The sequence below is a fragment of the Bombus pyrosoma genome, linkage group LG1 (assembly GCF_014825855.1).
Source record: "Bombus pyrosoma isolate SC7728 linkage group LG1, ASM1482585v1, whole genome shotgun sequence".
NCBI classification, from domain to species: Eukaryota; Metazoa; Arthropoda; class Insecta; order Hymenoptera; family Apidae; genus Bombus; species Bombus pyrosoma.
In genome coordinates this window covers 3,708,083-3,731,466 of record NC_057770.1, presented here as the reverse complement: position 1 = coordinate 3,731,466, position 23,384 = coordinate 3,708,083, and the positions used below count along the sequence as shown (strand labels likewise).

The 23,384-nt window shown below is 41.0% G+C and overlaps 2 protein-coding genes across 3 annotated transcripts in view; one reads left to right on the top strand and one right to left on the bottom strand.

The window, feature by feature from the left end:
- Window positions 1-23,384, bottom strand: part of LOC122570024 (B-cell receptor CD22) — a 314,194-nt gene that overhangs the window by 59,228 nt on the left and 231,582 nt on the right. For both annotated transcript variants that reach the window (XM_043731832.1, XM_043731841.1), the window contains exons 8-9: window positions 19,399-19,542; window positions 14,955-15,227 (exon numbers count right to left, since the gene is read on the bottom strand). In XM_043731832.1, coding sequence (XP_043587767.1) covers window positions 14,955-15,227; window positions 19,399-19,542 — 417 coding nt within the window. The remainder of the gene's footprint in view (window positions 1-14,954; window positions 15,228-19,398; window positions 19,543-23,384) is intronic.
- The window catches only part of LOC122570046 (28S ribosomal protein S17, mitochondrial), a 260,913-nt gene continuing 242,696 nt past the window's right edge, over window positions 5,168-23,384 (top strand). Inside the window, exon 1 of the mRNA XM_043731885.1 lies at window positions 5,168-5,209. Coding sequence (XP_043587820.1) covers window positions 5,183-5,209 — 27 coding nt within the window. The 5' untranslated portion in view covers window positions 5,168-5,182. The remainder of the gene's footprint in view (window positions 5,210-23,384) is intronic.

The window sequence follows — 23,384 nt, the reverse complement described above, 5'->3', positions numbered from 1 at the left end:
GAAATCCCTTGTGTAAAAAATTCTACTGGAACCTGACGCCATTGTTATTTTATCGGGAAAACGTAACAAAAATCCACTGTTTTTACGTCATCGATTATACGATTATATAATCTGCACAATCGATTCGAATAACTACTGTCTCTTGGCGATTCAGTCGATTGCCCGCAAATATTCACGTTATGGAGTTGATTTCTTAATGGATTTCCCGTTTCGACGAGACCGTCTCGTTAAAATTTCAGTTGGAGGGATCGAAGGTATTTTCGATAGACGGGCGCCAAAATACGCTATAACTCGACCGAATTTTGTTTAATCTTCCTCAATTCCGTTCATTAACGCATTCCGGATGCGCTCCACATGTTAATTACACGGCTATTAAATTGCCGCCGTGATCATTACCGGGGGTTGAACCAACCTGCCGATACAGTCGTTTCCGCGCACTGTACCATCGGTTAATAGGTGTCGTTGCATATTTTACTGGAAAAATTTATTCGCCTCTCGCGTTACGAAACACGAGAGAATGCTACTACCTTTTTTCCATGAAGCGCATCTCTTTTTGGCACCGATGAACGTTGAAAATGTTTTTCGATGGATATCTTATCCGAACGAACGATTTTTGGGTTGTCGACGTTTTTCGCCTATATTTTACGTTTTTATTTTTTCATCCAGCTTTATACCTGTTTTTCCTCCTTCTCTTCCCTTTTTGTACATAGAACGACAGCTACGAAAATTATGATAGAATCTCGAAAGCTCGTTCGCCGTTGAAAACAACTTTCACGAAGTCGAAAACAAAATTGATCAGTCTGTGTGAAACGGGCATGGAAGGAAACTTTTCGTTCCCGACCAACCGGTGGAACGAAAAGGAGCTAAGTGGAAAGCGGGAAGAAGGAGCAAGGAGGGGCTACGACAAGAGCAAAAGGGAGTTAATGCCCACTACATCTGTCAGCCCTCGAGACCGTATAGCGTTCCTATAGAAGTCACGCGACTCGGTGTACCGTGCAAATGTAGCTGTTCACCATGGACCAACGCGAAATTGAAATCTGTTTAGCAGATAATGCTTCTTTCTTTCCATCGAGGTGAAGGTTTAAACCGACGACAAATTGATAAATGGTCGATGATTCTAAAAGACAGTGTTGTACCGAGAAGCGAAATCTCTTTCCGAATGACTAATCGCTAGAAAATTGTTGTTCCACTGAAACTGTGTTTTCAGTGCAGTAGATTGTTACACACTATCCAATTTCTCAATTAAAATATCTCATTATAAATGAAAATTGTTGTCTAACTGAAAGTTATAGAAACGTCAAAGTTTGCTTCACTTGGTGCAACTTGTTAATTATTTCAAGCGAGCTGGAAGTTAATTTAACTCGAGCGACTCTTAACTATTTCCAACAACAAAATTTCCCCCTTCGCGAGCATCTTCTTTCAATCTAGCGACTGGAAATCAATCGAATATCTCGCGATCAACGCGCTAGAACGTTTCCATCGTCTTTTCCTGCCATTTTTAAATATCCTTCCAGGGCGAAAAACGTGGGAAGAACGAAGGGTAGATAGGAGAACGGAGAACGTGGCGGGGGTGACTGAAAGAGAGACAGACGTGACAGGAATGACAAAAAAGGTAATCTCGGCTGACAGAAATCCAGTCACAGGGGAGATCGAAGACGCGACAGAGAGTCATTGACTCTGAGAACTCCCTATATTCTCTTCCGTCATCCCCTTGGGCAGCTGGATGATCAGATTCACCCCTCCACCAGTTATTTTTAAAGAACTTTCGTGTTTAAGTGGCAATGTACCACGATCAACGATCGTAATTCGCTTTAACGGTACTTCATGGCTCGATTATCGTCCTAATCAAACTTTCCTATTGTTTTTTTTTCTGGTTGGGTAGCAAGAGAATGAAGATGAAGATCCCCTTCCCACATGACTCACGGGAATGCGATTGTGAAAAAACGAGACACAGCTGGTTCACCATGGATCATAACGAAAGTTGCAAGCAGAGTTAAAAATGTATTTGTCTTCAATTTTCTGGCTTTATTTGCGTTCTCGTTCGAGCAGCCGCAGTTTATTATTGCATCGCTTGTTAAAAAGGATAGCTGTTTGTTCTTTCCCCCGACCGTTTCATTGCTCCGTTGTTTTTTCGTTTCGAGAAGATCTCAACCGAAAGCTTCTTCCGTTTCGATCGAACGATTGTTAACTTTCGAGTAATGAACCGGCGGATTAAAGCAGTAATTCCACCATACGAGATGGATTATGAAAGTTGGACACTTGAAAATTCCTGCGGCTACGTGGTTGGAACCGTTCCATACTTATTCTACTCTGTGTCGTATTATGTTCATGTGTAAGTACGATAGAACGTTTAATTAATCAAGATATGTATTGTAAAAAAATTTTGATTGGTTCTCATATGTATTAGGAAATACATACAGCTAGCAATTTGTTCGAGATTATGTGGAAAAATTTGTAAGAATTATTATACATGTTAAAATAATAAGAGGTAACTTTCACGTTTCTTATTGCTTATATCTGTCTCTGACAAAATACGAACACGTTCTTCTCTGCGTTCTACAATATTATCTTTCACATTCTAGTTCTCTTTCGTATTCCAGTCGTGCATATGTTACGTTGATGTATTCGTACTACAAGAAACATAAGAGACATATCGCTGTCACGTTTTATAAGCAAAGTATGTAATTTCTAACAGCAAATGATGAACTACGAAGTTTCCTTTATACCATTAATTAATTTTCCCTTTGCAACGTTTTATATGGGAAAACTCACCATTATCCGCGTGAAGTACAATTGTAAGAACATCGAGCAACGAATTCAGCGTCACGTCGTCGGCATGCAATTTACTTTTTTTTAATCATGATCGAACTGACCTTGCAGCCAGCAAGTGGTTGCTCCGTGGATCGAGGATCAATAGACTACGCTTAATTCTCGAACGTCGAGGAAAATGCGGCAAGGATGGACCGTCTGTTGCCATTACGACGGGGCAATTGATCCTCGTGGTCCAAGGTTTTTACAATGTCTAACGCGACGCTGACAGAGTCGAGTCGTTCATCATCGAATCACGATGAAGGGATACGCGGCCGCATACGTGTAACGTGGCTCGAAGAAAAATTCCTTCAACGGCCACTCAATCTTGTTTTTTCCGCTACGACGTCGCACCGCCTGCTGTCAAGTACTGTTCTTTTGGCAGTTCATCGAAACCTTCAAAACGATCGGAGAGGTTCTGACAGATCCGACAAAGCGAAAAATAGCAGATACATATATTTGCAATTGTGGAGATCTCCTGCGATATGTAAGAATTTTTAGATATGCCGTGGCTACGAAAAGTATTTGCACATTCCCCTATTTCCCAATAAAGCGTCTTTTTATTACACGCCATATTTCGTTTTCATAGTACCCAAGTTTCGTAGTTGTATGAAAGTGTCAGTAAATCGTACGAAGTTTAGTGTACTCGGACCTAATTAATTAACATGTAAATGATATAACAGATACGACGATGCGCCAATATTTTCTGTGGCTGTAGTAGTTCATGGATTTTTAAATCTTTAAATGTCTCTTCTATCGATTATAACGTGGAGTGATACTGAGATAAAGATCAATCAGCAAGTCGATGAAAAGAAGAAGACGAAGAAAGTACAGAAATATACCGAAGCACGGTAAAGTAAAATCGCTAAAAGCACGAAAAGGAGGGACATATTTGTAAAACTGCAAAATAAAATATATGTATTACATATCGACAGTCCAGTTTTTTATGTGTACGATTGTTCGTTAATGCCGATAGGGAGAGAATATGGCGGGAGAAAAAGCGAGTCCCTAGGTAGTGGAGTATGTGCTCGTGTTTTTCAGAACTAGTTCCAGTTAGGAGACAATTTTTATAGAGAACAAGGGAATTTTACAGTAACGGTTGTGAGAATGAACATTCTAACTATAGAGTCCATCCTGTTTTAACGCAGTAGCCTCCATTCTATACAAAGTGCCAATGGCCAATACGATTTTTAAATGGATGGAATTGGAATGTAAAAATAGGATAACAAAATACCAATGAAGAAGTTTAAACAATGGTGGTATAACCAACCATATTTATATATATATATAAAAGCAAGCTTTAAATTCGAATCGTCGACGAATCACTAATTAATTGCAAAAGATATAAACTGCAAACACTGCTTGAATAAATAACAAGCAATATTATTATATTATCCTAATATTATACTGGATTATTAAATTGTGCATAGACCATCGTAAATATGATATGAAAATTAAAAAAGTATTAAAAAAATCCCACATTATAAATATTGGTTATATTTGCAATCGTAAGAATTATTAAACAATAAGAATTAATAGCGTCAATCAATAATCGAAGCAATCGATACTAATATAGGGATTTTTATTTTGTATAGGCTTTTCTTATTACTTTTACTTTCTATTCGCATCGTAGTTTGTACGCCTAGCAAGATCATCGACTTTTTTAAATGATTATTTCACGATACTGCACTAATAACCTCACTATCAACGTTTTCTGATTCTTCGAATCATAATATCGACGACATACCTGAATCGATGACGCCGCTCTGCGCACTATAACCAATTTCTCCGTAGCAGTCGTACCGTAAACATCGCACTATTCAATCATTCTAGAACATAATTGAACAAGCTGTGTGGATATTCGTGGGTATGTATGGTTTAGGGTTAGACTAGATGCCGTGTGCTAATCTAGATTTTACCGTTTCTGTTGGCAGGTGTGCGTGGCTGGCAATTGGTGTTTTTCTGCATGCATTCTCGTATGTCCAATGGCGGTTAAGATTGGTCCCTAATGTATTACCACATGTGTTCGCGTATGTTTAATAATGGATTACTCTATGTATTCGCGTGTGTTTAACCATGAATCAACGCGTGCATTCGCGTATTTCGCGTATGTACTCGCGTGATTTCGCGTGCGATTACCCGTTTATTACTCCATAGATTGGCGAGGTTATGCGCATGCGTCCACGAGTGACATCTAGTCTGTTTGTGCAAGACCCCGCGAGTTTCTGGGCACATTTCCTGCGCATTACGTAGTTCTATACAACTTTACACGCGTCGTGAACTTTTTCGTATATTTTTGTGCGTTTCCGTATGCTATTATCAATATATTTACGCGTATGCTTCGCAATACATTTCCAGAATCCTTGCATTTTGTATGCTGCTCTCCGTATTGCTGCAAGAGGTGAGTTTATTATTCCTAAATAAGTAAATTTCTGAATTTTTGCATGTGATTGTTCGAACATCTGCGTGATTTCATGCGTATTTCCATCTACCAATCCGGTTAAATTTCCGATTATATGTTTCTGAATTCTTGTACAACTGTTATGCATATGTGTGCGATTACGTTATTGAAATATCGCTCATTTATGAAATTATATTCAGATTCATACGATATAAATTTCAATATTAATACATAGAAATCAGTTTTTCGGTATTGAGGTTAGAAAGATCTATTTCCTTGGTTATGTTAACTTTTATCGCAAAAATGGCGTCGTATTAGACTCCGAACAATGCTTGCGGCATCAAATTAAAGAAGAGATGTTAATCTCGATCGTATCGTGCAGGAGATCTTTACTATTTATCTCATTTTGGTTAGCTTCTATCGGTTTCGTTTTGGCGGCAATTGCGTGACATTTTCTCAATCCTCGGTATGCATTCGGCGTTGTCGTAAGTGCAATCGTTCGCGCTGAAACACCGTAAGGAAACTTGCTACAACAATCGACGAGAAGCCTGAGATTGCCGCGGGGGAAAATTGTTCAGAGGCTTCGTGACGGTTTCCACGGAATATGTGGCGGGCGTGTACGTGAAAGCGGAATTCCATCAGCAACCACTGGAATCACGACACTTCGAGCGTGTCACCTTTGCGCGTTCAATTATAACGCCATAAGAAGCGTTCTAGCTGTCGACTATTACCAGACGCATGAATTAATAGGCTCGAATGCGATTTTCTGATATTCCTACTTGCATGACGTACATTCAATCGTATTTTTCATCGTTCGGCGTTATTTTTTAAATACTTTGTTATTGTATTCAGGATTATTTTAGCTAGTGAAATATTATAAATTCGCTGTGGTATCAAATAATTTTAGAATTCCGATTATTGACGTGTGAAATTTACGTTCATTATCATTGTTAATTGTATATATATTAGGGAAGTAGTAATACGTGGGCTGTGAAATTCTATTATCTGTTCAATGTTCGATATTTTGGGTTAATTATTACAGAATGTCCAGTGATTGTTGGAATTATAGTTATCGATTATATTTATATATTCGCGAAGTAATAATATTTCACACGCCATTAGGAATTTTACACTGTACAATATTTCATTTATTCTCTTCTTAAATGATAATGTTAATACATTTGAAATGATTCTATCTGTATTTTGCGAAGCAACCGGACAATTTCTTCCTATGTGACGTATCAATCAGATCAATCTTCTTTTCTGTCTAGAAGCGATCGTTAAGTTTCAACAGTATAATAAACCATTTCCGAAGCGTGCCTCGAATGGTCCTCTAGAATTATAAATTCTCAGACTTCAATTTCCACGGCTAAAGAGGGCTGTCATTCTGTAACCATCGCGAACCCCTTTTTTCCGCAATTGAACATTCCGGGAAGGAAGAGCCGCAAATTTTATTAGCCTCTAAATTTCCTTACGGTTCTGAAAAAGACCCAGGCTCGTTTTATTTTATCGTCCAAGTATCTTCGAGACCGATTATTCCCTCTTCATCAGCGAATTTGCCTGCTGAAACGAGCAACGACGATGCCTCTGATTTCCATTCAACCGGTCATAACTCCGAATCGACGAATAAAAAGCAACAGAAGAGAAGCTCGTCGAGACGAAGAAGCCGCAAGATTCAGCTTCCTTTAATCATATCGTTCGCGAGCGCGTTCACTAGCCGCGAAACAGGCCACAAAAGGAGGCCTGGTTAATTTCCGCACGGAGGGGAAAAACTGGATAGCGCGTAACTGAAACTTCGACTTGTTGAAAAATTTGCAACGCGCCGTGAGCTATTGCCGTCGACGAGACGAGACTAAACCAAACGAGACGGCAGCAGAAGAAGAGAACGAAAGAGGAGTGTGAGGACCTTTTCACGGCAGAACCGCTTCCTTTCCCTCTTGCTTCCTGCGCTTTGATCCTATAATCAGCCCTTTGTTCCTAGCCACTCTGATACGTTTCCCTTGTAAATGACTCGCTGATTCGACCGTTCCTTTTATTAACCATGCAAATATGAAATCGTGATATCGGTCTTTGCCATGTTTCACCAGACGTAGCTACGAAAGACGGTTGTTTAAGCGAACAGAAGCTCAACCCTCTTACGATCGTAGCTTGTTACAATGAGAAATTTTGGGTGAGAATGTTGCGGGACGGGTGGTTAATTAGAAATTTTACTTGACGATTCTCTCGCAACAATCGAGATTCAAGCGCTCGATTATTCTTTAATGGGAAAACGCGAGGTCGATATTAAAGCAACAATTTTAGATAGGTATCTGAACACGGCGGAAAGTGTTTGAGCAATTTAAATTTAGATTCGAACCACGAGATACCGAAAGACATTATTATACGGAGGATACCGAATAGGGAGCTTAGCGAACAGTCCTCTCGTTCTGTCTCTGGCTTCGTGCTATGGCCTGGGCTTGTTACGCAAGAAAGGGGAAGGAAATTGTTAGCGTGTTAATTTAGTTCGGACGAGTCAAGTGTATTTGCGACGGTAATTTCATTAAAAATAAGGCGTGCTCGAAGGTACGTCTTATCTTTTCTAAGTAATGCCAGGGTTGAATTGATGAAAAAAGTAGTGGAAAAAATATTATATTTCTTTTCAAAGGAAAAATGTATTAAACTCTTTGATAGTACTCTTTGAAACAACGCAAGTCTCAAGGAAAGCGGAAAATAAAAAGTCTCTAAATCATTTTTCCTTGCAACATGTTACGGTATACATACATAGATGGACTAACGCGTAACGTCGATTGAAATTGCAAAGCACACACGTGAATTCAAAGCAAGGATGTGTACTATCCGCGACCAATGTTTGTGTTTCGGCGGTAACCTGACGGGATCCAGGTGAAGCAAGATAATCCTCGGTAAAAGCCACTTACGGAGCGGTGTATAGCACTTTAACTTGTTATTATATAAGTTCCCGTGGCGGCGCTTAAATAAGCTTGCGGCCCGGTGAAAAGGAGACGAAAAACGGTGCATGTCTTAGCTCGGCGCAGCGTGAACATTTAACGAACGCTTAACGAGCCGTACGTAACCGAAGAAATAACCTCGGTTGTCGAGCTAAGCAATCCAGTTATCGTCTTCTCCTTTCCCGAGAAACAGCCACGATGAATTTCCGTCTAAAAGTACGTCAATCTACGCACAGATCCTTTTTTTTTCTCGTATCTTCTTTTTCTAAAGGTTCTCTCGAGTATTTTTGTCGAGTGTTCCTTACGAGGAATCCTTCTCTGTTTTTTTTGGGGGGTATAAACGAAAGACGTAATTAATAGGGGAACGTTGCTCGCGTTTTAAAAATCGATACTAATGAATTAAAAGTGTGGAGTACGTTTAAAGATACAGTTTTATGTAAATCAGACATTCGCGAAGACAGTTGAGGAAGTTTCGTGGTCAAATTATTCGTTTTCGCAAGGAAATTGACGAATATTTCCAAGAAGAAGAAAATGAATATCGATTAAGAATTGTTTAGCGATTTCGTCTCACAAGGTACATTGAGAAACGAAGTTGGAAGTCAAGCATAAAGTTTCTGAATACTCGTGAACGAAGTTTTAAATCAGTTTCCGGAAATTAATCTTCGATTAAGATTAAACCTGCGATTCTCCGGTCTTCTGAAAATGATAAATATTAATTACATCTGTTGTATGAGTGAACATTGAGGTTTAAATTAAACGATTGTACCGTCTTTACAAAGATATTTCAACGAATCTAGTTTAGAGAAATTAGATCGAAAATACCAGAGTATAACGCTGTTCGCGTAAAGCGGTCGAGAAACGTCATTTGGCTGAACTAATTCGAGTGGCCGTAAAGGACTAATATAAACACTGATAATTTCAAATGAAAATGTTACAATAGCAAGACTAGGAAATTTTGACCAGCGGAATTAAATTAACGAATATTTAATTTCGCATGGTAGACAGTTACTGCTTCTTCTCCTTAAAATATTTCTTCGATACCGTATACCGTTAATTAAAGTGCAAAGAAAATTTGGAGAAACAAATTTACAACGATACATCACAGTGAGTAAAATTCCTAGTTTCAATGATCTCGACTGTTTTCGGAAACTGCATCCTTTTCGAGTTTCATTTCACGGTACGAAACGAGCGTCCATAAATCAGCAAGTGTCTAACTTGATTTAATCAACGACGGGTTACTAATTTTCCTCGAATTACTCGCGAAAAGCGTTCAACTGCAAATTTCCCGAGAACCTTAATTAACAACAGGTTGTTTAATCTTTCGTGACTCGCGACGAAAATTCGTTATAATTCCCCCCTCTCTCCCTCTCTCTATTTCTCAACCTTTTTCTTTCATTCGTTTCCTCTCCACCCATTTTTCTTTCCTTTAAAAAGATTTTAATCCCAAAACTCCTGCTCGTCTAATGATAAACGACCACGACCATGTAAAACTGCGAAAGTGTGTCCCGTGCAGGCAGCAGTTCGCAATTTCGTGGGGAAATTATCGCGAACGTGTCGTAGAGTTCCAGAGAGCCAACTAACGTAAGAACCAGGAGCATAATGTAGTTTTATTGCGGCCACAATTCGGTCCAACACGAAACTTCTCCTTGCTCCTACGACTTCTTCCACATTCTCGAATATTTTGCAACTGTTTTTTCTCGAAACGTTTAACCGAACCAGCTACCTAAAGAAGAGAAACGGTTTTTCTTCCGCAGCATCATAGAATTTTCTTACGATGACGAATTCGAAAAAAACACGTTCGCTATGTTTGCCGGACGGAGGAAAAACGCGATTTTCTACGACCGAATAACTCGGGCAAAGTCAAGAACCGCGAACTTTTGAGAAATACATGGAACACCGATAAGAAATATTGACTGCAATATTTATAAAAGCGGATCTTGGAATCCAAGTGCATGTTATCCAAAGCATATTCGTTGCACGCTTCGTTCTACGCGCGTGGGTTTATGAAATAGGTATAAAAAGGAAAAAAAAAAAAGAGAAAAAGTAAATAACGAATATATTATAAATTACAGTAATTTATCGCGCCGTTCGATATTTTTCTATTCGTTTATTTTTAATACATTTCTAATATTAATCTACTTTTCGCAAAGTTTACCAAAGCGTGTATACATCAAAGGGAAAAAAATGAAATAAGCGAGAAACCTCGTTGGAAGTCAACGCTGGGCAGTCATAAAAATCGGAACTTGACGTTTTATATAACCAACAAACTTCGCTGTATTTTCCCCGCGATATTCTTTTCATTCCACGTATCCCAAGAACGTACAAAATTCGCCGGTCTCTTCGATATTTGCACAGAAAATCGATAATTTGCAGAAGGAATTAAAATGGTTCGTTCGGTTGTTTTTCCAACTCGCAACAAGAAGAGAAGCAGAGGAAGAAAAAAACAAGCAGAGAAATCGAGACAATTCGCGATAGGATGATTCCCGCGGCGTCCCCTTGTTCAATCCAGGGAAACGATTTTAAAATCCCGAGGATACCGTTCGACTGGCTGAGCCCCTTACACGCACGAGTTGCCTGAGCTGCAATCAATAAGAAGTCGAGATTGCTTCAGCGATTGCCTCGGGCTGGATAGCAAGCAAAGGCTTCCGCAGACCGTAGAATGAGAAAAGGCCAACGATTGCGGCTTGCAAAGAAGAATCTGCATTTATCATCGATGTGTAAGCAACGTGGACAAAGATAGTGCGCGGAATGCGCTCTGTGACGGGTATTAAAGAAACGTTCGATCGGTTTGCATCTGGTACAATACTTTAGATCGGAAATTTATGCGCAAATGCCGAGATTCAAACGTTAAAGGATTATACCTTTGGAACTTTTAATTACATCTTTTCAGAAATTTAAACTTTCGGATTTTGAAATTTTAAAAGATTTAAAATCTTTCGGTATTTAGCTTGCAATTTACATTTGAAAACTTGAAAACTCTCTTGTATCGTAGTTTGGTAGGATATCAACGATATCACTTTTGTCGTCATCAAATCTTGCGATTTCAAATCAACGATTAATTGACATTTAAAATCTTCGTCATCGCGAATTTAATAAATATCCTATCATACAAAACGTATAGCGATCACTTTTTAAAAAATTATTTAGTTAGTTACCTGATTCAAAGGTAGAATCTGACGTAAAATATTTGACCAGAGGGAGAAATTCATAACTAAATGCTGTTGGTTTCAACTCTCTCAGCAAGCCGGCACTCGGCATACAAACTTATAATAGTCAATTCCATTAACGATTTGGTTTTGAATCAGATTCTAATACCCCGGGAAGCGTACACTGCTTTTCCACCCGGAGTGTTGGACGTTGACCCTCCATAATCTGTCAGAAACGACAAACGATCGGTTTCCGTTTCGAACTACTTTGCCTAGAGCTCGGTGAAAGAACGGAGAAGTTAAACGTTCTCAAAGTTTCCTGTCTTCTCGCTCCTCTTGCCCGATATCCGCTCGGTTCTCGTTCTTATAATCCCGCGTCATTTTCATTCGCGGCTATCCAACTCTCCGGACAACGAGTCGCGAAGAACATTCTTATTAAGGTCGGATTATCGTGTTCTTCGTGTATACGATGCTTGAATCGCAATTCGTGTGTTTGCGATGCTACTTCTTGTTGTATCATCGACGTTTTATAGCCTTGGAAAAAGAAGACGTTGCGCTACCTCACAGATACTTTGTTTCCGATGGTCGTAAAAGTTGTATCCTCGAGATTAGATGCGAATTAAACCATAGAAATATCAGTAAGGATGCAAAACGTGCAATAAAGTAGGTCGAGTTTGGATAAAGCAGAACGTTGATTCATCTTTTAGACTTTATTGCGATAATTCATTCGTACATTATTTTTCTACGACTGATTTCTTGTTAATCACGAACTTGTTTATTTTATATCGCACTGCAAGTCGAATACGTCGAAAATCATCTTACACTTGAAGCAAGTACTCACACGGTTTCTTGTTGTCTAGTCTACAACTGGAAACCTCATTCGTTTGAAGAGAAAACGAAAAAATTTCAAACGGGAAAACCGGAAAAATAAACCCTAGAAAATCCTCTTTCTTCAGCAGAAATAAACTACGAGATTTTAAACACTGCTACCCTTTGAAATATAAACTAACCGTATAACGCGAACAACTCGGAATCGTTTGGCAATGTTAAAACCATGAAACTATCGTAGTTGCACAATTTTCAACGCGTAGTCGACAGATTCAGTTTCTCACTGCCTCAAAATGGGCCAGGATCATTTCGACAGGACATGGTGCGTACGAAACAGCCTTTACGACGCACCAATTCCCATTCCGCGTCATAAACTTGTTTTCCGCGCCCTTACCAGGGGAAAACGGATCTTCGAATGTACACGTGCGCATCCCATTTATGTTTCTACACATAGACACGCGTACTTCCAAGATCAAACAGAAGTCGCACGACGACGAAGTCCCTGCTGTTGTTACCATTGAGTCGACTTTTCTCTTTCCCTCTCATCCAAGTCCACCCCTCGAGAAGTGGAATATCCGTCATTTCGAAGAAAGATACCATGGGGGAACGTGACCATTCGCGTGAAAACGACCAGAACGTCGATCTTCGGATTTATTCAAAATTCTTTTTTCTTTCAACGGGATTTTTAGATTGGACGTTTTCGGGATTACTCGAAGGTTCTATTTTACAGTCTTTGGACGAGGGATTTCTAGAATTCTCTCGATTCTCGGATAAATGATTTTTCAAATGCAAACTGTTGGGATTATTTAGATCCTTGTTTCTTTTAATACGGTTTTTACATCGAGCGTTCTTGGAATTATTTGAAATAACTATTCCATTAGATGCAAAGGCTTTTAATTGCGAAGATTTGAAAATTTTTCACTCGAATTTGGCGTTTTTAAAGCTCACAGGTACGTTAGAATTACCTCGGCCCTTGTATGTATTTTCCCCAAGTAAGAGACATGGAGAATTTTTAATTTTTCAGGTTATTTAAATTCCCGCGTTATACGATCACTGTATTAAAAATTCTTGGAATTATATAAATTCTCGATCCCACTATTCACTGATCAAGGATTCCTGCAATTACTACGAGGAATTTATGCTATACATAACTCGGAGAATTATCGTGGAGCAAAGTTAGCGGTATAACAGTGGTAGAAACAAGATAATTCCATTTGACGATCGTCAAACGTCGACGATCTGTCGTAGCACGTTCAATTTCGTTCGTCGTCTATTCTTAAGCCGGTTTCACACCGATTTAATGACCGCGTTTATCCCGCTTTAATTAATTTTTCTCCTACAGGCAGTTTATCCAGGTATTTAACGACGCGATTGATTTCTCAAAGAAGCTGCTGCTCTCCGGTTGAAAATTCGCTTAATATCGAGTGGAAGAATGCGTTCATGGAACAACAAACTCACCGCATATTGCATAGCGGAGGAAAGGACACGTTTTCCTCGGTGTTGCACGCGATATATCGCCGGAGAAAGGAGGAAAGGAAAAACCATCGGTTGCAGCATCGTGAAGGACGATAATAATGTTACAAGAATGAAAAAAGTAAAAGAGGAGGAGAGAGAAAAAGGAAGGAAAAAATAGAAGAGGGTGTGGAGCGTACGGTAGAAAATTCTACTTCTCTCGTCTCGCTTTTCCTACGTGGGTTACTCGTGTAAATATTCCAAAATACAGAAAAAATATACAACAGTCGCGAGTACACGAAAAAAAGCTTAATGAATATGAACAATTTAAAAGAGGCCGTTGGCTGATGGTTATTTAAACGCACGGCGGAGTAAAAAAGCCTCGCTGGTTTCTCTGTCGAGAGAAACGTTCGCGCGTTCACGGGAGAAATTTGGAAAAATAGGTAAACGCTTAAGTTGAAAGACGAAAGGCAGGAAAAGTGGTCTACGAGAAAGTAATCGTTCAAATTGGCGAACTCAGTCTGCCGAGGATCAAACGTAATTTATCTAAAGTGCGTTCATAAGTCTTGCAATTAGGTGGTTGTCGAAGGGCGCACGCGAGCAATTATTGGAGAAAATTGGATAATTCCATTGAGGCGGTACGAAAGAGGGTTAGTCTCATGATAGTGACTAATGACGATAAGCTTTGAATTAGCCGCCCTCCTGGTAAATTAACCCACTCCTTCTTCGCACTGATTATCGATGGTTTCCGTTATTCAAGGTCGTCCTTTGTTTTATTTAAATTAAACTTAATCCAACACGATCTACCGCGTTTTATCAAATTAATCGTATTAAAGGAACGATGATATTATTTTTCACATAGGTAGGGAGGAGCAGATTTATATCTCCTTAAAGAGGAAAGGAGTGAAGGTTCTCCTTAACCCGGTAACTAGGTCGTTCATTAGTCGAAAACTCCTATAATCGCAGACTCAAAAGTTAATCGCTAGAAATTAATTTGGTGAATTTCAATGCATTCCGATCATAAATATCGTGTAACGATACGTTGGAAACATAATACGTCAAGAGAATAAATTATTACACCTAGATATTATTAACAATTCGAGTAAGAAACAAATTCATTTCCTCCAGTTAACCTGATAATTAATCGACGTTTATTAGAACAAGTACAATTAGTACAGGAGTAGAATAAATTATTGCTATAAATAGCAATGGTCCATCACACGTCAGACAAGCGAGACACGGATGCTTTTAATCAGACATCAGCGTGATCTTGAAAATTCCAGATTTTTAATCAAAATAGTAAGGGAAGTAATAGTAAAAGGAAGAACGACGATGAGAGAATAGGAATAATCGTGCTGGTATATGGAGACTTACCAGTGACCTTGATGTGATAGGGTAGTTGGGCACGCCAGGTGTCTTGCATTTTTCTGTCAGGTGCGACGCAGCGATATTCGCCAGCTTCCTGGTAAACGACTCGACTGAGAGCCAATGGACCGGGACCACCGACTGGATCCATTCCAGGACCGTGTCCCCAACAACCACCGTCGCACTCCAGAGTCACCGCGCCCCCGATCTGAACTTCCATCTTTCGGGAATCGGTGGCCTCGCCGTTCAACGCTTCCGCTTCCGTTTCCATGTCTGGATCATCTAAACGATGATTTAAACGATGAATGTTGGCCAAGAGGGTGAAATAAAAGCAAGGGAAATACAGGTAGAGATAGATACAAATACGTAGAGATTTCTCTAATAAATGTACGAAATTAGACAGAGCACGATAACGTTTCGAATATTCGAACCATCGAGTCTTCAAACTTATTATACGCCAAGTTTCTTGCTACGTTCGTTCCAAATTTCCCATCCGTACAATTTAACGTGGAAAATATATTTTCCACAAAAGTGGCGTCTTTGGATATTCGCTACAGGGTGAAGGAAATTACAGATTTCAATTTTTCCAATGGCCTCGACATATCAGAGGCGAGCGCGTGCTCGCGATTCTCGGGCACGCGACTCGCATTCGTATCCAGAGGTATTTTAAAGCGATTCTGAAATCCGACCGGTCGTTGTCATCGATAAGAACGAGGTGGCCGCGCATCAGGAATCGCACGCACGTACCGAGGATAAAGTTCAAGGTAGAAGTGGGCGTACCCACGTGTGAGCTTCGGGAGAAAATCTTTTTGCCGGAGAACGAGGACAAGGGAAGATAGGGCGGACACCGATGACGCTCGCATCGGTGTACCTTTCCTTTCCCAATTCTACCTGCGGAATTATATGTGCGCGATCGTTTGCTCTGCTGCGAGCTAACGCTATGTCCACAATTACGAGGAGAAAGGGTGTCGAGGGGTTGGTGATGTCGCGGCCGGGCTATCTTCTCTCCGAGAGGAGAATTAGAACGTCGGTAGATAGGGTGGAATTGGTTGGCGGGAGAGGAAGAGGGAAACAAAAGGAAGAGAGGAAAGAAGGGCAAAGAGGCGGGCGAAACGGAAACGATGGTGGGGATAGTCGAAGGGGATGGAGAAAGAGAGCAGTCCTTTGAGTTAGCAAGCTGATCCTCTGGCTCATCCTATAACAAAACAAAGGGATCAAAGTGGTGGATGCGACGATAGGAGGCTTTTACACCCTCCCTCAAGCCCCGGTCGGCTCGCTGGCTATACCTCGTTTGTCTTGTAGTTTGTTCGGAATTTTACAGCAAACACAGTCGTGACGCTATAACAAACAGCGGGTACACTGCGAGAAGGGTGGGAGATTAAGGGGTGAAGGGAAGAGTTTCGACTTTTTCTTTGTTAGCCTCGTGAATGCACGCGCGTTCGCGAATACGCGAGTGTACGGAGAATCTCTGTTTTTTAATGGAGATTCTCGTTACCTACGAATTTGATCTATCACCGGAAATTCCGACTGACGCGCGCTTTGATCCTCGATGCGGGCAATTCTGTCGCGATTCACCGCATCGATGGGATCCATGCGTCGTGATCTCATGTGCGTTGAACCGACTCGTCGTTCATCGTGGAAAAATATAAAAATATTCGAGCGCCTATTGTGCCACGCATCGATGTTTTATCTGCTGCCGAACAATTTTCGAGAGGAGTTTTCCCGGGATGTTTTCGAGCCTCGATGAATTGTAACTTTTTTACATTCTGGATTTAAAATCTACACACGTAGATAGTTTCTTTTACATAAATACACGGATCGTGCGATCTGACACGTTGCAATTGAAATATTATCGATAGTCGAACCTCGTTGAAGAGATCTGTAAAACTAAAGCATTCTTTAACGTTCTGTTTAACGATCAATCCGCAGCTATCCGTCTTTGAAACTATACTTATAACTTCAACTTTGTTGTTCGTGACGCTGTCGAGGGCTTAAGTACTTCGGATGTCGATTGTTGGAAGCCCGATTGCTTTTGACTCCGTGTAATGTATTATGTTTCACGACTGATTGGTAACTGATAGGCCAACCAAACTGCTAACTAACCACTACCTTTAGAAGGTATCTCGACCTCCTCCCCTTTCACTAACCGCGTCTTTTTCAGATACCTAGCGTATCCGATGACGGACAGAACTTTAGCTGTAGCACGAGCATCCCCGAAATCTAGAAATTTACGATGAAACATACTGTGTTTCTCAAATTTAGTCAAACGTTCGATTTCGATGTTTCGATTTTCCTAAACACGACAGCAATCACGGAAAGCGACCGCCTAGCATCGAGAATCAATTTCCTAAACAACACAATTCGATCGATCCGAGCGTTTCCGAAATCCACCGTTTGCTCTCTCCACCACTCTGAAACGTACGTTATCTATGATTGCACGAAATTGGTGTTCGCCGTTTAAAATCCTGCTAGACGTTATCCACGGATAAGTAATCCGGCCAGGAGATTCGAACAGGACGCGGTTGCGCTGTAATCGATAATTCCTTACAGGGGATGGCTGGTTTATAGGTGCACTCGAGCCATCTAAATTGCGTAGAGATTAGGTGCTCGGAAACCCGTATCCAGGATCCCGTCGGTCGACGGTGCGAGCGGAAGCTGGAGCTGAAGAGGCGGAAAGGGGCAGAGGAAGTGGAAAAGGAGGAAACTCGAAGGTTCGAGGGGGACTCTGCCACCCTCTCCTCTCTTCCACGGGTTATAATGGCAAGATGGAAGGTCGTACGGGGTCCAAGGCTGGGTAGGAAATTTGCAAATTTTCACGACAGGGCACGGATAATTTCCGGTTGGCTCGGTGGTTTCCGTACTTGACAAATGACTGTGGTTTCCGGTTATCGGCTGCGACGACCACCATCCCTCTTGCATTCCGAATTAGCGAGAATGTCTGTTGCTGTTCGGGAGAGGCGATACTCTTTTCCACGTTCAGTTCACGATTACCTACTCTTCTCCTTTGCATTTCTATGGATCGCCAATTTCTCGAAGATATTTACTTCCCGAGTGAAACGTTTTTTCGTCTTATTTGTTGCTTTATGGTTTTCAATTCTTTAAATATTGTAATCGTTTTCTTTGAGATTTGTTGCAAATCATTAGATTTGAAAAAATGTGTTTTCTCGAACTATACGATACTTGGTACAAAATAGCGTTCGATTTTATGTCAGTATGGATTTGTTAGATCAATCAAGTTTCAACGCGGTCCTCGCGATAGAAACGTTCTTTTTAACGAATAAAAGATTTCGCAGAAGACAAATATTTCGGCGCATAAACGATGAAGTAGCAACATTTGTCTCATTCGATCGTAATATAAAATGGTAAATTATCTCTTCAGGAGCAGGCAATACGCGTAGACTGGAAAATGGATTTTCTGTCGAAATTTTAAGGCAATTTTGAATCGCCTTTACCACGGCCGTTTAATAACATAAATCTTCGCCGATGACGCAAACATATCGCATTTCGAAGACTCGGTGGATCGTTTCGACGAACGAGACTCCCGATTCAATCGCTCTCATAACTCAAACAGCCGTGCAACGCGGCCCGCGATTTCCATTAATTCCTAATATTACTGTACCCTTTATCGGCCCGTACAGCTGCTCTACTTATTCTATTTTTAGCCTTTTCATTGTTATGGAACGAAATGGTCGTTCCATAGCCCGCTCAATAAATCCATTCGTTAGCAAATAGACACCGATAGATTTCAACGTATATTTAACGCGATTTTTAGCGTCTTTATTTAATTCAACATCGTAGCAATTGACAAATCAAATGGATAACGTAAAGTCGTTTCGCGTCCCACTGTCTCTTATTTCGCGATCAAACCTGCATTTCCATAATGTTGTACGAAAACGAAAAGGGACTTTTCACTTTTAAAAGATCGTCTATTTTCTGCAATATCATCAGAATGGACTATCTTCGAAGCATCTCTCTTGATACATCGTACCGACTAACTACTTCGTAGCTTTTCGTTATATATATTACAAATGTAATCGAGACTTTATCTTACAATCGATCGTTGCACGCGCTTGAAAATTGAATTTTCTGCTCTTTATTTGCGCGATAACACGGTTATCTTGCCTACACACTCCTCTCCATTTCATCCAACAGAGAATGAAAAGAAGAACGGAATAATTGTGAAATTATCATCACATTCTGTATACAGTTTCGTGTTTCTAATTTCATATTAATCCAACTTCTAATTTCTCTAACGAACAAAGAACACGTTAATGCGCTTAATTGCGAAGAAACTCAACAGGTAAGGGACGCGTTTAACAAAGGAAACCCGAGTCTTCGTAAAGTATAATAAAACACGTAAGAATCTCAAGCAAGCCTCACAGTTTTGACAGGAGTATAGAAAGCACGCCAAGTCTCCGAACATGTAAATTACGTTGATGGGAAAAATACTCACAGCGTACGTTCAGGAAATAACCGATACTGGTGAATATGCCGAGCATGTGCCTGGTGTAACATTTGTACCAGCCGCTCTCGGCGCGGCTGATTTTTGTGAAGTTCAGCCATCCGTCGTCGCTCTGCTCGACGGGCGGTCCATTGTCTGAAACACAAACAGAGAGGCTGTATGGTACGGGAATTAACTCGGTGGAAACATCACGTCGTCCGACCGAGCCGGCGGCGATTCTACGCGCACGCTTCTCGCGCGGAATCGCGCCGTGCTCCTACCCGATTAACCGGCATCGCGTCGTTGGTATTACGCGGTCGACGCTGGCGCGGTGCCAACACAGGCCTCGTTATTGTCTTTCGAAAAATCTCTGCACGCGCGGGATTACGCGCCAACGATTCGAAACCCGCAATGGGGTAAGGGGATGCTGTTTCGAGGGTTAAGTCGCTGGGAACAGGTAACCTCGTGTAATTTTACTATTTGCTATAGGAAGCCATGGTAAATGAGAAAGTCTGTGCAATTTCGATACTTTTAGAAACTTGCGTACTTTTCGTACTTTCGTAGCAACCAACTTCTTATAATTTTGAGTTGCTATACGTTGGTATATCGCAGCAAGCGTATCTCAGCAAACTAGCGCTGTTTCGTTTTCAACATTGTTCGAAATTTTGAGTGGCCGTCCGTTTATGGCACGGAGAAGCCCATTCTCTTCTTTAGGAAATTCTCAGTCGCACGTTCTCCCCGAGCTGTAAACCTAACGACTCCGAGATCAGGTAAAAAACCCCTGGAAAGGACCAGTCGGGAGGGCACGATGACAGACGAAACCCAACGGCTGGTAGGGAGAATCAGAAACATAGGAGGACAGTTCATCGGCAAACATCATACCGTACGGTTGAAATACTTGACTCCCGACAAGATCTTACCACCGCCGTGCATCGCATCGCACGTTACGTTTATACAACATGCTCGACACAGTGCTGGATTGCTCTAACACTCGATGTATTAAACCTCCTCAACCTTGAGCGTTAGTTAATTCATTCGAGGTACGCGATATCGACCGATCGATTTGACCTGACTGGTTGCTCCTTAATTGCTCGATGCTTAACCGGTTTCTCGATAATTCGCAACAAACATTGAACGTTTTTACCTGAAATGTCGAAAAGAAATACGAAAGGATTAATAGAAAAATTAGTTAGAAAGATTGAGAGCAATTACATGAATTTCTATGGAAGAAATGTATTCTCATAATATACTACGCCACGTCAGGTTAAAGATATATGTCGAATGGAATATCAAATTGGAATTAGTAGAAGCATAAGTCGTCGACGATGAAAATTGAGCGGAGTACCGATAAATCAAACTACCCAGCAATTCCACCTATCAATAATCCCGATTAAAACGAACGGCCACGATAAATCTTCCGACGCTACAACCCTTTCGTGCAACCGGAACTTAAAACTCGGCGGTCGTATCGATCGTATTTTCGTTAATCAAATTAGTACACGCGACTCGGCTATCTTCCTCCTTGCAAGTAGGCGGGGCGGCGGTACGATAAGAAACAAACAAAAGCGAACCGAGAGGATCTACCGCGGCTCGGCTTATTCGAGCGAACGAGTAAAACAAAGAAGCCAAGGAAAAGAAAAAGGTAGCAAGGAAAAAGAAGCGACATGGGAATCCGCTGGTATCCGTTTCGCGAAGTCGTTCGCGAAACTTTCATCCGGCCATAGGCATTTCGTTGGCTCGTTGTTTTTATCCCGCCCACGATGCGATTTGACGAAAAGCAGGATTCGACGCAGCTGTCGGATTTACTGCTAGTTCTCTGTGCTACGTCCTGAATGTGTAACAACGTCGACCGAACAGAAGCACAGAGATGAAAAAGGAAGAAGGGTAAGTTTGCTAACGGCCGTGGTGAAAGAAACCGAATCGAAAAGAGAAAGAAAAAGAGAGAGAGAGAGAGACGAGGAAAAAAACATTCTCGCGTGTATACTCCTCGGTCGACGAAGTTTTGCGACGAAACTTTTGTATGATCCGGTATAACGGTCTTTGGTGGTTGAAACTCGGATGGTTCAGAGGGCGGATCACCACCGGCTGTCTCGTTAAACAGCGAGCTCGTGCCGTTGCCAAAACACGCTCGATTGTGTTAACGGGACCTATAGGCTGGGAAGGACTAGCAAGATGTCGTGCTATTTTGTATGAAATAAGAGCGGCCCGTGACTTGGCCCGCCAAGCACGATATATCCGCTAGGGTTATGCGGGATTCCGGCTATTTGGCTCAGAAACAAACGAACCGTGTTTGAAACCGAGACAACGGGAAGAGAGAAGCTCCGGAAAACGGATAGAGCGGGATACTGTCGTGGAACGGTTGAACAGAGTATTTCCTATAACGTAGAGCGTTTGTTAATTTTGACCGGGTCTAGACCACGACGTTGCCAACTTATCGAATACTTTGAAATAGTTTCGCTTGAATAATTAGTTTAACTGGTAATCAACTGTACGATGCATGGAGAGTGAAATTGGTATATTTATACGAGGTGTTCCATAGTCGATAGTTGAACGAAGTAGGATAATTGGTAGAACGAGGTCAAGATTTGCGGATTGCTTGTTCGATTTGCTTGCTGGCTAAAAACGATTAAGATTCTCGAGATCTTTCGAGAGAAAAGAAATTAGGATTGTAAGATTTTGTTCGAGTAAAATGAAGTGGAAATACGATTCGAATGGAACGGAGTTAAGTGAAATAAAACGAGAATAAGATTTTTCACGACTCGAACGAACGCCGGTGAGTAATTCTACTCGGCACGCTTTATAAAACGAGATATTCTCGTCTAAGCTCGAACAGCCGGCTATTAGTTGCTCGGAGGAAGCAACGCAGATTGCGTTTTTTGCACCCTGTTCGAATAAAAAGTAAAAGAGCGATCGCGAAAGGAAACGTTCCCACGGAGACGAGTTTACGCGAGGTTTACTCGTTTCTTTGCCGTGTGCAATCATTCCTAAAAAAAAAGTGTTGCTCGACTTTACCGTTCCGGGTACGTCAGTTAGCCGATCGAAAAACTTCGTCGACGTAAATACCGACCCTCGTGTTGCAGTGTCCTCGCTCGTTCTAAGACTGTTTGAAATAATTTTGCTAAAAAGAAAATCATCCGTTTTTAATTCGCTAAAAGGAACATTTACCATCGATTGTAGCAATGAGGCACCTCTATATAGATCCTTGGAGAACTCCCTTAGACGAACAAGTTGCAGAAAAATTACCCACAAGACTCGCGATATATAAAATTTGGATCTAAACTCATCTAAAAAAAGAAAACAAAAAGAAAAAAAAGAACGCGAATACATTTTCAGAGAAATCTATCTCGAGTCACTAAACTAGTTGAAAGTTCGCATATTTTGTTGCTGTAATCGTGTGTAGCATTGTTGCTTCGAAAAAAGGAGGAAAAAGAAAGATGAGAGATCTACCGAAATATAACTAATTTAAATAAATACGAATAAATCTGCCATAAATCTCGCGTATATAAAACTCGAATCTTCTCTTTAAGTCGGTCTGCGGTAGATGCGATTGTATCACAGACGTGGCATTTTTTCGCCCGCAAAAAGGAAGCGAACATTTAGAATCCGTCAACGAGTTCCACGGTGGAGTTCGCAGGAAAAACCGAAACGAGGTTACGTATAACAGACATACATATATATTTGACTCTGGCTGGCATCGCATTATATGCTAGGTTCGTATGAACAATGATCGGATGGGGATCTACTTCCCCCGGAGCGGTTTCCCGCAGCTGACGCCCTCGTACGTTCTCCGGAACGTCCGTAGCTCGAATGTATCGTCGTGATAAATCGTTCGACGGGGCCGTGATAAATTTATCCTTCTTTTCATTTAAAATATCCTCGCCCTTAACCGGGCCACTTTATAGCGATCATTACATATTGATCGTATCGCCGATGGCAGAGAGCTGGCCGCTGCTTTTTCTTTTCCTTCTACGTCGATAAGTCTTTACGACGACAATGTC